General features: G+C 36.7%; 1 protein-coding gene across 1 annotated transcript in view; it reads right to left on the bottom strand.

The window, feature by feature from the left end:
* Positions 1–12,636, bottom strand: part of LOC142339092 (glycogen [starch] synthase-like) — a 60,334-nt gene extending 47,698 nt beyond the window's left edge. The window contains exons 1-5 of the mRNA XM_075388809.1: positions 12,489–12,636; positions 11,972–12,156; positions 8,494–8,685; positions 5,377–5,610; positions 4,942–5,086 (exon numbers count right to left, since the gene is read on the bottom strand). Of these exons, the coding sequence (XP_075244924.1) occupies positions 4,942–5,086; positions 5,377–5,610; positions 8,494–8,685; positions 11,972–12,156; positions 12,489–12,633 (901 nt within the window). The 5' untranslated portion in view covers positions 12,634–12,636. The remainder of the gene's footprint in view (positions 1–4,941; positions 5,087–5,376; positions 5,611–8,493; positions 8,686–11,971; positions 12,157–12,488) is intronic.
* Positions 12,637–15,235: the final 2,599 nt, after the last annotated feature.

Raw genomic sequence — 15,235 nt, forward strand, 5'->3', positions numbered from 1 at the left:
CTGCAAGACTTGAAAAGCTTCATTGGCCAGTAATGATCGTTAAACTCAGAAGAGGACAGAAACATTCAAAAATTTTGAAAACAATTGCAAATTTTAACAAAACTTTGCTAAAATTCAAGATATTAAAATCTTCAGAACCATTTCATTGTCTCGAGAGACTATCCAGTAACCCTATTTGAAGCTTTAAAGAGTTTCACTGGCTCATAAAGATCCATAAACTTGGAATATGATAATAATTTTCCGAAAATTTTACCAAAAAAAACTAAATTTTATTACAAAAATGCTAAAGCTGGAGTCATTAAAATATTGATAACCATTCCATTAACTCCAGAAACTATGCAAAAGCTTGTCATCAAACTTTGGATGAGGTCCCTAGGACCCTGGTGCCGGGAAAAATGGTAAAATTCAAAAAGATTCAAAAAACTTGTAAAAATTGTAAATAATTTTTTTTTTAAATTGCGGATATTAAAATCCTGAAAAACATTAAATGACATCTAGAAGCTGAACAGTAACCTGTAATCAAACCCTAGATGAGGTTATGTGGCTCTTGAGGCTGGATAAACCTAAAAACCGACAACAACTTTCAAAAACTTTGAAAAAATGCAAGTTTTATTTTAAAAAATCGCAAAATAAATTTTTCCATTAACTTATTATTAAACTCTACAGGAGGTCCCTTGACATTTAGGTCTGAAAGAACTTTAAAAATGACAAAAAATTTCATAAAACGAAAATTAGTATAAAATTTCGTGTTTTTAACGATCGGTTGTTCGTCAGTAGCCACGGGAAGGGGGGGAGGAGGGGGTTAAACTCTGTGCTGATGGGGAGGGAGGGGGCAATAATAGGGTGGGTTGGGCAGTTGGGGGGGGGAGGTGGCGCAAGACTGGGGGGGGGGGTCAACAGTGGGGGGGGGGCTCAACAGTGGGGGTGTCTTCAACCTCTAAGAACCGCCCTTCAGACCGTAAGTATAAGTCTCCAAAACAATTTGAGCCGAAAGGCTCTAAGAGCACTTAATGCCCGCTGGGCGCTACCTGTTTATCCCGTTTTTGAGGAAGAAAAGTCGAAAGCGTCAGACAAAAAATCGCATAAAAAAGACCGACAGGACTAATATAATTGCTACAAACTTCGTTTGAGAGCAATTAAAAATATTAGGACAAATTCTGAATTACATTCCAAAAAACTAACTGATGCACAGCACATCAGCACATTTCCAGCAGTGCCAAACTCCAAAAAAATGAATCGAATCGAAAGAAATCGAACTTCAAAAAAAACCTAAAAAATTTTTTCAGAAAACGGAGCAGTAAATATAATCAATATTTCTGTAAATCATATTATTTTATTTGATATATCAAAATTATAGACATACACAAAATCATTAACCATAGCTTTTCATGCAACTTAAAAAATCCTGAAACTTTTTTTTCTGAAGAGTAAAAATGATAAAGCGAAGGTAACATTATATATTTAACAAGAACCTTTCAAAATAAAAAAGACAAAAAAGACAGAACAATTTTTCCTCAGCAGCACATTTCGTCTCAGCAGCACATTTTTTAATGCTCTGTAGATTCACACATGCCTCATTAGCAACAAATGAAGTCTCATCAAAGACACTGGATGATAAGATAGCCGTTGAGAGGCTGACGGCAGCTATTAAGATCAGAATGAACTACGAAACGGCTAAAACCCAAAATGCGCTTTTATTTTGGAAAACCGTGTCAAAGTCAGGAAAACGTTTATCTTTGACCTGACACCATTTATTAAAAGTTTTACGACTGGCAAGCGGTTGGTTTCGGTATAGCCAGCTGGGGCTTATGGTTGATTGCATTATGACATGATTTGGCGGGGATTTAGGCGCAGTGGGGATCTCGGGGGGGGGGGGGGGGTGCCGTATACTAAAGAGACTAGTAAGGCGTAAGGCTCTAGGAGAGCTGCTCGACCACTTAATGCCCTCCACGCGCTACCTGTTTATCTCGTTTTTGAAGACAAAAAGTCAGAAAGGTCAGATGAGAAATCGGTCAAGCAAAAAAATGCGTAACACGGGACTAAAATAATTGCTCCAAACTTAGTTTGAGAACAATTAAAAAAAACGAAAAAATTGGCAAAACTCAAAAAGCACTATTTCTTCGACAAAAAATTGTTCTCAAAGTTACAAAAAGCACTAGCTATTCAGTCGAGGAATTAATCAGAATTACTTGAAACCCATTAGCAACCAATGAAACCTGCCATTAGTCAGACTAAGTGATAATACAAAATGAAAATCGGGAAAACTAAGAATTCGAAAAATTTTCGCACAAAGCGTCAAAGACAGAGAACCCTTTAACTTTGAACAGAAACGTTTTATTCTATTCGACTATGCTTCATCGGCAACGGAAGAGGCCTGTTATTGATATCTTTAAGTGACATATCGAAATGAACGAAAAATAGAGTTAAGTCGCTTAAATTTTTTCAAAAACAAATTCTTTTAAAGACAAAAAACCACTGCCTATGAACTCAGACCATTAATTATATTCACTAGTGTCTAATTAGAACCCAATAAAACCATACGAACAACAGAAATGTGGAAAACTCGATATTATAACAAATTGGTGTCAAAGTGAAAAAAAACCCTTGCACCGTTGACTATATTCATTTGAGGTAAATTAGTAACCAATGAGAACTTCCAAAAATGAGACTAAAAGTTGAGATGTCGGTAACACAAAAACGGGCATAAAAGGAAAATATTTCATTTTCTCTTAATAAATTTTTGATAACAAATAGTGTCAAAGCAATAGCTGCCCATTAAAACAATTCAAAATAAGCGCAGTTAGAATATTTAACAATTTAAAGCACTCAAGAGAAAATACGCTGAAAACGGAAGTCTTTAAAAAGCACTTTGAAAAACAGAACATAACCAACTAAACGTCGGAAGAATTGCTCTCGAACAACTAGTGGGAGCTCTAATCAATTGCAGCCTGCTTCAGTCGGGGAGAGCCTAACTGGGACTAAGCAGCTCAACAGTGGGCTTCAAATAACCACATTAGAGGTTAACATATACCACTATCAAAATTTTAAGTGAATTTGCCACCAGTTTCTGCGCACTTTTAATTTGATTTTTAGTATTAAATTGCCGCCAATTGAGTTCAGCTGCTTGAAATTGTGCTGGGAGAGAATTTTAGATCACTCGAAACTCAAACAGTCAAGGGCGTAAAAGTCACTCCAAAAATCAAAACCGTCAAGCAAAAATTTTGAAAAAAAAGACACGTTTACAATAATTGCTATGAACTTCGTTCAAGAGCAGTTAAATTGTTCAAACACGAATTTTTCACTAACTTCAAAGGTAGTCTGAAAAACTCATGCTTCAAATCGACTCTAAAATTTGCCGTCTGTACTACTCCAGCGGTACTAAAATCACCACCCTAATTTGACTTCTCATTGAATTCAAAAAGTCGGAAAAATTGTGAACGCATCTTATAAAAACAGCACAATCGTTTGGATTGCAAAAAAAGGAGAGCACCTAAAAATAGCCCTTGCAATGCTCATGGCGGTAGTCCCCGACAATAGATCTCTCCAACAAGACTCAAGGGAAATTCGGCAATTGTTACAAAATCTCTGAAATAGTCACATGCTTGTAATTTCCTATTTGATTTCAATAGTATTTGCTGATTTTTGCGAACGCCAAAAATTTTTCAAAAAGGCCAAGCAAAAATTTTGCATGAAAAAGACACGCACATTTAGAACTATTGCTTCAAACTTCGTTTGAAAGCAATTAATCATCGCTTTCATTAAAAATGGAATGAAAATTGGAAGAATGAGTGGCCTTTCTGATTCAGAGATTGGAAAACTCGCCGCCTTCATTCTTTTCCGCTAAGCATTTTTATTACGCAACTAGTATTTTTATGTCCTTCGCAACCTTTTCCTACAAAGATTCCACCAAGACTAGAGGCAAAGTCCGAAACAGCTACAAAATTTCTTGAAATTGTTACATGCTTGTGATTTCCCATTTGATTCCAATAATATCACAAATTATGAAGCAAAAGATTTACCTCAAAACACTCACATTTACAATGATCGCTTCAAATTCCGTTCAAGAGCAATTATTAACCTCTTCCATTTAAAGAATGGAATGAAAATTGGAAGAATGAGTGACCATTCCGATGCAGAAATTGGAAAATTCGCCGCCTTTATTTCTTTTCCGCTAAGCATTCTTATTATGCAACTAGTATTTATTGTGTCGTTTGCAACCTTTTCCTACAAAGATTCCACCAAGAGTCAGGGGAAAGTCCGCAACAGCTACAAAATTTCTGAAACTGTTACATGCTTGTAATTTCCAATTTGATTTCAATGGTATTCGCTTTTTTTTGGAACAGCAAAAATTTACCTAAAAATGTTCAAGCAAAAAATTTGCATGAAAAGGACACGCACATTTACAATAATTGCTTCAAACTTCCTTCGAGAGCAATTAATCGCCGCTTTCATTAGAATAATGGAATGAAAATTAGAAGAATGAGTGGCCTTTCTGACGCAGAGAAAATTCACCGCCATTATTTCTTCTCTGGTGCAGTTCGTAAACTTTTCATGCAAAAATTTTAGGGCATTTCTCGTTACGCCTCGAACAGTCTCTGAATGGCCAGGTTTTGACTCGGCAATAATCAAACTCTTCATCGCTAATGATCGGACGCAAAAGTTACCGATCATATGCATTCAGATGATAAGCAGTCATGATCAAACTTAGCGACTTCTCGGTCAAATTATAAGCAAAATTTGACAAAGCGGCCCATCCGTTAACAAAAACGCACTTCACTCCCATGGTGGAATAGCCATCATCATTTCAAAATCTTTCACAGCCTAAGCTTCTTGCAAAAATTAGGTAAAGTACATCCCACAGATTGCCAAAAAACAGCCGCGATAGATAATTTACAAAATGAAGGCCACACATCAACAGTTTATTGCATGCCCAATCCTTACCTGGGCTCCGTTTGAGCAGATGTTGTGCCTCCAATCCTGTGACGTCACTGACAGTTGTAAATACGTGTGCCGAGTGGGCGGCTGCTCTCTCTATGCAATACCTATGGTATATCTGTCTGTCACCCGCCTCACGGTCCACGTCGAACTAAACACACATGTATTTGTGTAAATGCTCCAAAACTCAACAAATTTACCACATTTTGAACCATTAGTGTTTCTATAATTTGATTTACTAAAAAAGAATCATAGCAGTCAATCAGGCGAAAAATAAAATCTTACCAATGTTATTTGAAATGCTCGATCGATCCATAACAGTGTCGTTTGGCACCCATATTTTTTAAGGTAATAGGTGAGACGGGAAGGTACTTTTATATTAATCTTGGGGACCGAACCATAATACGTCTATTTTCAAATTGCGTCTCTTATGTCACTCACCCTTGCTAGATTGTTGTAGAAGTCACACTTGCCAGCACACAAGTATCGACCTAGTAGAGTGGCGTGAGTTGTGAAGATGGTTGCACAGTCGATGGGTCTGGTCCTGCAGAGAACCACAGCTGTGCCAGTTAGCCACTCATGGAACTGTGCCACTATTAGTCTGTCTTGCCCTACCATTGTACCACCGCTGTCCGAGGCAGCGCTCTCCGCATGATATCTACACTGGGATTTGAACTGAAACACATGTAAATGAACATTACCACACGATTGCTACCGCCATTCAGTTAACTTACCGGGGAGGTGGAGGACGATAACAACCGTGTTGTAACGTCTCTAATCAACACTGCTGGCAATTACAACAGTTGCAGACCTTTAACCACCGTTTAGTCGATTGGACTACGGTTTTTTCCTCCGATAATCATACAGCAACCGTGACGAGAAGTAGCGAAAATTTTATGGGCACACTAGAAATCAAAAACAAGGGGCGAAATAAGAACACATTTGCAAATCTACGAAATAAAAAGATCTAAGCAAAAAAGACTATCAGTTTCTTCGAACAGTAATAAGCTACTCACAATCTATTGTAATAACATGTGTTTTATTAACGTAAATTTAGCAAATCTTTTTTATAAAAATAGAATGTCAACAAAATCCCAAAAACTGAGGAACTGCTCCCAAATCTCAGTTGAGATTGAAAACATTAAAATATCCGGCAGATTGCCGAATAACAAAAAGAGCTTGTAGTAGTATAAACAGTACAACAGACACAAACGAAAAAATAAAAGGCGCAATTCAACATAGAAACGATAGATTTTCAAAATTTGACAGTAAAAAAGTAGAACTAGAGAGGAGCAAAAATTAAATCCAACCAGCTATCACAACCATCAGAAACGCTCGTTCAATTAAAATTTTCTGGCGAGGAGTGAAAACCCGAGTTATATAAGACAAAGCACACAAAACATTAAGCACCAAAGATCACCTGCTATTTAAAAGCACTTTGAGCAGAATGAGCGGAGAAAAAAACTAGCCTAGAGAGGTCAAAGATTTAACGGAAAATGTTAACAAGCTGCGAACTAAGGGAAAGCAAAACAAAAATTGGATCTTTCTGTTTGTGCCCCTCAGCTTAATGGATGCCTATTATTTGCACCCCCAGACACACGTGCCAAATTTTTAGATAGTGATTTACTATGTAATGGCACGTGAAATGTTTCAAGGGGAGCATAACGCAGTGGGGAGGGCACAAACGGATCCCAAATTTTCATTCGATGAAGTAAAAAGACATAGCAGGACAAGTCCTGACACATATCAAAGAGTTTTTATTGACTGAACAAAAAACTAGAACTACAATAGGTGATTAATGAATTGGGGAAAACCAATTAGAGCAAAATCACATAAAAAATTGCATTAAAAAGTTGAAAATCAAGGTCAAAATCCTGCAAATGAACAAAAATCCACTTGCGAGAACGCGAATTTTTGTTCAAACACCGTTTTCTAACTCTAATTTTCATTTGCATAAATCAAAAATTGTATGCCACAAAAATACTTGCTTTTGCGCTCCATTTCCCATTTCGTCATGACCGAACTCAATACTTCAATTTGACTTTAAAAATCATCAAAACGTTTGAACTGATCTTAAAAAAACAGCGCCTCGATACAATTCAAATTCATAAAATTCTTTAATAGCCGGCTGAGAAGATGAGGGTGCCAACTAACCAAATGAGAAAACAGTGATTATGAAATTTTGTACTTGAACCGTTGATTCCGTTTGAACCGTTGATTTCGATTAACTGATCTCTACTAAAAAGAGCAAACTAAATAGCACATGATCACAGTTGATTAAAGATAGGAGAGACTGAACAAAATTGCTTTTTACGCTTTAAGGATATAAAACAAGGCCGCATGTCGGGTGAATTGCTCTGGTGCGCCTTACGGGGGCTGAAGTGCATTGCCTACTTTAGCCTGCGGATGAGGGGCAGAAGCAAAAAAAAAGCTTAGAAAAGCGTGCTTCAAATGCTGTTTATCAGACAATCGATAGGACCATTTGGCATTAAACTGCCGCGATTTCAGTTCAGGAGCTTAAAACTGTGAATGAAAGCAACTTAGACTACCCAAATTTTTTTTTTTAAATCAAGAAAGCCATAGCAATTGAAGTCACTCGCAAGGTCAGAATGGTCGAGCACATTTTCCATAAAAAGACACTACTATAATTATAACTAACTTCGTTCTAAAGCAAATGACCAATTGCGGCAATAAAAATAAGCAAACAAACTACTTTAAAAACGGTGCAAAAAAATAATTGCAAGCAAGGCATAATAAGAACTTTAATTAGTAAACAACCTCAACAAGCGCAAATGATTTTCTTGAAATTCGAAATGAGAGCAATTTGGATCACAGAAATAAAACATGTGGGAGCTCAAATCTATTACCGCCTTCTCTAGGGAAGTAACTAAATTCGCGAAGCGGGCTTCAAATGACGTCACCAGAGGTTAAGATAAACCACTATAACCACTAATAAAAATTAAACTGAAAAAAGTTACACCAGTTTCGGCGCACCTTTCACTTGACTGTCAATAGTGAATTACCATCAACTGAGTTCAGCGGCTGACATTTATGAAGGAGAAAAATTTAGATAACGAAAAATTTAAAAAGTCAAGGATGTAAAAGTCACTCGAAAAGTCAAAACTGTCAATCAAAATTTTGGATAAAAAGAGCATCACGTTTAAAATAATTGCTTAGTTCGAGAGAAACTGAATACTGTAAAAAAAATTGAAGAAAAGTTACATTCCGTTAGATGAGAAATTTCGAAAAGACTGCTTCCGATCAAACAAACAGAAAAAACATTGCAAAAAATGATGAACAAACTTTTCTGAGGTGATTCTGAGAGCCAGCGTACTTATTTAGTAACTCCTAACAGTTTAAACGCTTTCATTACTGTTATACTGTGAGAACTTTTTCAACATTTATCGAGCAAGATTCTCGTCACCACTGCAAAATAACTGTGCAGATCTTGCATCTTTGAAGAAAAGCGTTATCCGAGAGGATCTATAACTGAGGAGTAATTTGCAAAAAGAAGTTTGCTTATTTGATTAAAGATAAGTCTTTGGTGGACTAGTGTACCTCTCCAATAAACCATGCGACTAGTGATCCAAAAATGAGAGCATCCATGGCCTCCCTGTCGTAGAAGGGGACTCCGATGTGACACACTCTGTAGAACTCACTCTTCCATTCGTCTACTCTGTACGCCTGACTGCCGATGTCAAATAACACCACACGAGGGTACCCCTCCACCAACCAACGACCGTACACTACCTGAAATAAAATGAGGAGGATCAATCTATGCAACGAAAATCGCAGCAAATATTTCACCCAGGCGCTTTAACTTCACATAGCATAGATATTTCACATCAACTCGAGGAATTTTAACTATAAGCCTCAATTGTTCCTAGAAATAAAAATGAAACCATCTCTTCAACGATCAATACCTTTTCTCCCCTAATTTCACTTTTATTTGTCGGCGCAAGATACCAATCAATCGAAAGTTGGCTTAGCAGAAGAAGCCAGGCTAGCATAACTTCTAATACAAATAGCTCTGCGCTGTAAACAATCCAAATCATTTTGCTCCCATAAATTGCAGTTCATAGTATCCGAACACTTCTTTTATATCAAATTTTAACAAACAAAATCAATAATCTTTCCATCATAGTAGAAACCAAAAATGAACAAGACTTTATTAAGGAACTTGCAGTCGTGATAATCTGCGCAGTTCATCTTCCCGCAATAAAAATAAAAATTCCAAAATTCAGATGATTACAAAAAATCCAAAGAGAAATTTTTGTTATGAGAACTAAAGATCCGTCATTGATCCGTCCTTACGTGAGGATATAGTTCGGAGCCATAAAAGATCTTGGACGAAATTTGACCAATCGATGTCTTTTCAGAGATATAACATGTATTACTTTATTTGCAATGCTTTTAATTAGATCTTGAACAGATCTTTCTTTTTCTAATTCCAGGAAAAAGATTTTAAAATAAAACATAGCTGACAGATTGCCAGAAAATAACAGCAATAGCTTAGTAGATCTGCCAGTCCCAAAAAACAGAAAAAAAGACAGACCAAAAAAATTTGTCTTTTCATTGAAGGCTGATATGTTACATTTTGGTTAAAAATCTGTATACGTTTTTGCTGCCATCTGTATACGTTTTTGCTGCCTCTATTAGCTGCTCTCAAATAACCTTAATTTAGAGTGACACACATCCATTTGACCTTTGAATTGAAGTAAATAAAAGTCAATTTCAAAGTGAGGAAGTCATTTTTGAGAGTGAGGTAAGCCAAATGTGACCAGAAATTTAATCACGCGAATGAACAAATGACGTCACGCAAGCAGTTCATTTGAAATTGCATGAACGAATGAACAAAAAGCAGATTTGAAGCGGTTGTGACGTCATAATGTCGTAACAAAAATCGCCACGACGAAATAAAAAAAACATAGCAGGACAAGTCCTGACGTACAATTCAAAGAATTTTCATTGACTAAACAGAAAAAGTAGACATAGAATGGACTATGAGTGAATTGAGAAAACCATTTTAAAAAAATCAGAACAAAAAAATAAGAAATAAACAGAAAATCAATGTCAAAATTCCGCATGTGAACAAAAAAACCACTAGCGAGAAATGAAAATTTAATTCAAACAAACATAACCGACTAAACGTCGGAAGAATTGCTCTTGAACGACTAGTGGGAGCTCTAATCAATTGCAGCCTGCTTCAGTCGGGGGGGAGGGGTAGCCTAAATGGGACTAAGAAGTTCTATAGTGGGCTTCAAATAACCATATTAGAGGTTAACATATACCACTATTAAGATTAGTAAAAAAATGACACCAGTTTCGGCGCACTTTTTATTTGACTTTTAGTATTAAATTGCCGCCAATTGAGTTCAGCTGCTTGAAATTGTGATTGAGAGCGAATTTTAGAGCACGCGAAATGCAAAAAGTCAAGGGCGTAATAGTCAATCGAAAAGTCAAAACCGTCAAGCAAAAATTTTGCATAAAAAAAAGACACACACGTTTACAATAATTGCTATGAACTGCGTTCAAGAGCAATTAAAAAACTAGGCCTAGAATGAGCTGTGAATGAATTGGGAAAACCATTTAGAAAAAAAATCCGATCGAAAAAATCGAAAAAACAGTAAAAATCAGAGTGAAATTGCCGCATGTGAACAAAAAACCACTACCGAGAAACCGAATTTTTGTTCAAACACCGTTTTCACTCTACTTTAAAATTAGAGCGAAAAAAATTCACGCCGCAAAACCACTCGCTTTTTCGCTTCATTTCCTGTTTCGGCGTGACCAAAATCACTACTCCAATTTGACTTCAAAAATCATGAAAATGTGTGAACAGATCTTACAAAAAAGACAGCGCCCCAATACAATTCAAATTCTTTGAATTGTAAAAACAAGCGAAGGCCAATAATAGCCCCAGCTATCGCTGTGCCGCTATTAAGCAACTAACGTCGGACAAAACGCAAGGCAGGGTAATTTAATTCATAGGGTCTTTAGCATATATAAATTTTAATAGGTGCAAAAAATCGCGTCCAGGAAGGGTTTCCAAACCGCTAAATCCTGTGTCCTATAGATTAAAGCAATCAATAACTATCCTGGCCATGCAATTTCATATCTAACTATCTGTAACAATAAAAAAGCCAAGCATGAAAAAGTCTCGAGAAAAAAATCGAAAGACTGTTTAAGAAAAAAAAGCGCAGAAACGGTCCAGCAACAACTTTCCATAGACAACAACTACTAAAGCGAAAACGAATATCTTTAGTCTGAAAATAACTAATTCTTGCTTCACCAGAGTCAACTAAAATATTCGTGTACCGTGAAAACATTCAGCACTGAAGCAAACAAAGAGAAAACCATTTAGGTTATTCAGTAAACCTGAGAAAAGCAGAAAATAATCAAATATTAAGACAAAATTTTGACGGAAAACGCACTGCAAAATCTTGAAAACTTGTTTATCAAAAACATAACTAGAGTAGTTGAAAAAACCCAAAATTATTAACATGGACAAAACCTATAAATAAATGCCACGAAATAAATGGCTCATAAATGCCAGGAAAATAAAAGCCTCAAAAAGTTCAAATCTCTATCATTAACTCTGCCATCCAGAAGAGACATTGCGAAAGTAAAAATTTAGTTCACACGGCACTTTTGTTCAGTTTTGGTTTTAGGTCAAAAGGTGAAATAAACAAATAGTACTTCTGGTACAAAACACCTCAAGAAAACCAAAGCTCCACTTCGAGTAGCAAAAAGACCCAGACAGATCTACAATAATTGCTTTACAGGGGTTAGAGTGATCTCAAGTCACCTTACTGAAGTTAAGAAGTCCTTTAGAGTGAGGTAAATCAGTTATGATGAAAAAACTTACAATTCTATATCTCTTTTGAAGTTTGCGGCCTGAAAAACTGTAAAACGAAAAGGAGCGTCAGACGACAAAACAAAAACCGAGATCATCGCAAGATAGCTACGCACAGCTTCGCAGCTATAAAAAAAAGTTTATGTAGATTGGCTATAAGATTGCAATAATGAAGCTTGTTACCTTGACTCCTCTCTCCCTCATTGACCGTATAGTACTGGCTAGCTCTGGAATATCTGGCTCCTCTTCGACCTCCACTTCTAACTGTACCTGGGCAGGATTGTAGGGCCCAATCAGGAGATATCTGTCTCCTAACTGCTCAACCATGTGACCTGTTTTTGTCTTCAGCACTGTGTAGATGCCGCCAACTAAAACAATTCAAAACGTACCGCTAACAGAAACAAAGTACCAAAGTCATGGTCCAATTAAAACTAAACTTAAGGAAGTCATTACTCATCCTAAACTACTCATCCCAAAACTTCTGCCACCAACCAATACGCGGAAGACAACGGCAGGCCGATTAAATATATAAATATAAAATCAGCCTAAAAATCTAATTATTTTAAATACAGAATCAATCTAATAAAAAAAGTATACATAGCAAAACATAACAAAAAAGTATATATCAAAACAATTTTTCTAACCTATAAGGATATACATCAAACAATTTAAAATGAAACAGTTGCTTTCAAACACTGACCTTTATTGACAACCTCCCAGGAAACTTCGAACACGTATCGTGAATCGAATCCAACATTCCGACATATGTCAAGTTCCTCTTCAATCAATTGGGGTCTGGATCCACGCTTGATTCTGTTCGTCAATCCTCTCGGCGACACTGACATGTTCAATCTGAAAAAAATCCCAATTAAAAAAGACCGTGCCCTAAAAGGGTAGCCGCTCAACTTCAGGTCATTTAAAAAAAGAGGAGGCCATTCCTCTCATTGAGAGAAAAGCTCAGCAAACTAGTATCGAGTTGTATTATAGTTGAACCTTGATTTGAATCTTCCCGGATCATGTCCAACTAGTTTCTGACCCATATTGCCCGATCAGATATTCAAGTTTCTCGGTGATGCTACACTGCGATTGAATGGCGAGAATACACCTCCATAGAGATCGACTTTTCACCTATTGATTTGCAAAGTAAAACTTAAATTTCATTATTCAGAAATTTAAAACGATCCTGGTTTGGGCTCCAAGTGAATCCCATCAAAATTTCATTAAAATTCCATTGATGGTTCATTGCCACTTCTTCTCTGATCATAGAAAATCCATCGATGGAATTTCACTGGGCCATACAAAAGCCATCAAAACCCAGCTTTAAAAACCCATAGAACATAACCGACTAGCCTCTCAAACGACCGGCGGGATTCGTCAGTAGCTAGACAGGGTTTAGTGAGGCTAGCTTTAGCTTAATTGAAGGGGCGTGAGGTGCCGGCAGGGGGTGCACCGGGGGCTGATAGATTTGATTACAGCCCTTCACAGTCAACCTCTAATTACAGCCTTTCACAATCAACCTATAATTACAGCCCTTCACACCATAAGTTTAAGTCTCCAAAACAGTTTCTTTGAATCACATACTTGGAGACTAGTGAGCTGAAAGGCTCTGAGAGACTTAATGCCCGCTGGGCGCAACCTGTTAATCCCGCTTTTGAGGACGAAAAGTCAAACGGGTGAGACGAAAAATTGGTCAAGCGAAAAATCGCATTAAAAAAGACTGACTAATATAATTGTTACAGACTTCGTTTGAGAGCAATTAATTAGATTTTAATATTTTGCTCAAACGAGATGGCCAACTTGTATCACATTATTAAGACACCTGTCACCATATTTTCAAGAAAAGATGTACATTTTGCTACGTAAATAACCTGCCTGTGATTTAGTATACATCTGACAGTGCATGGCAAAAGCTGATTGACGATGTTTATAAGTGTAAAGAAAGTGGAGTGATATTTAGACTACTCCCCACCCCCACCCCCCACCGCACTAGGCCTTTCACAGCCGTTATGAAACATGGGTTTTGAAACTGAACTAATGCCAAATAGAATTCAAAACTTGTTTTAGTAAACAATCCAAATTAAATCAGAAGATCAGAAGTTAGCAACACCTAGCACCTAATAATACTGCAATTTTATGTTGCTCAAGAATTTCAAATTTGGGGTCTTGATTTGCACGAATTTTTCTAGTTCTAAATATTAATTTTGTTAGCGCTACTGAGATCTCAGTACTCGCAAAACCCCAAGCATGCTCTCCTTAATTTGATTTTGTATACAAGTCTTCTCAAATAGATACAAATAAACTTACCTGTATAAATGTTCTCGCAGATAATTTGTAAATGGTGCTAGTATAAGTTAAAAAGCAATAAATTGAGTCTAACTTCCTCTTTCGATATCTGAACACTTGTGGTATGAACTAATTGAGAAGACTAAAGCGAAGATAAGGAAACTCATTAAAGGAATTCAAACTTTACTTTATGATAAGCGCCAAATATAGCCGAGTAGATCAACATTAATTATCTTTTGCGCATGCAATAATATGTACATTGACCTGGACATATTTACTCATCCCTATATCGATTAGGGTGTCGGGTTTTCTTATACCAGATGCAGCCATATTTAAGATGAATTAAAACAAATTCTATGAATTAAAGCGGTTGCCAGCTTTCTCAAGTTCAGAGTTTAACAAAAACCCTCATCACGATAATAGACCATGAGAAACAACTAGATTGAAAAAACTAGCTATTTACATCCGAAGCAAAATTTGAAATATTAAACCGTTAACAGAATACCAACACCGAGTTCCGATCAGCCAGGATTGGACTGGCCGAAAGCAATCTAACAGGACAGTGCAAAGACAGTTCAGACATTTGAGGTTGTACGTTATCATACTCTCCGTTGCATCAAATGAATGGTTCCCATAAGGTACTAAAAACTCTTTGACGTAATAAGATCTGATACTGGGAATAATTAGACTGAAACCATTGCGACTTGAAAACAGAAACCATTGCGACAACTAACAACACTGCTCGTGCGAGTCTGCGTGTAGCTCAGAATGTTGCAATATAACTTTCAAGGTTGCGAAAACAACTTTTAGTTCTGTCAGAGAAGTGGATGGGAGTATCCGATGAAAGTATCAGCATATAAAAATCATATGCTGTCTTTCTTCTGCAGACAAAAACGAGAACTTCTCTACAAATTCCGGAAAAATAAGTGTAGTACCAATTGGAAGCTTCTTTCTCACGTCCGCACACACATACAAACCTGTATGCTAGTTTTCGATCAGCAGAAAACTGAAAAAAGGGATATAGAAAATTTTACGGTCAAACAGTTTAGATCGTTTATCTTAGGATAGAACCGCTAAAGAGTTGCTCGTAACAATCAAAATTCCATTTAAACTATATTAAATTCCAACAAATTTCTCTGTTTTCAGCTTTAATTTTCACGATAT

The sequence above is a fragment of the Convolutriloba macropyga genome, chromosome 5 (genome assembly GCF_964194025.1).
Source record: "Convolutriloba macropyga chromosome 5, txConMacr16.3, whole genome shotgun sequence".
Classification (NCBI taxonomy): domain Eukaryota; kingdom Metazoa; phylum Xenacoelomorpha; order Acoela; family Convolutidae; genus Convolutriloba; species Convolutriloba macropyga.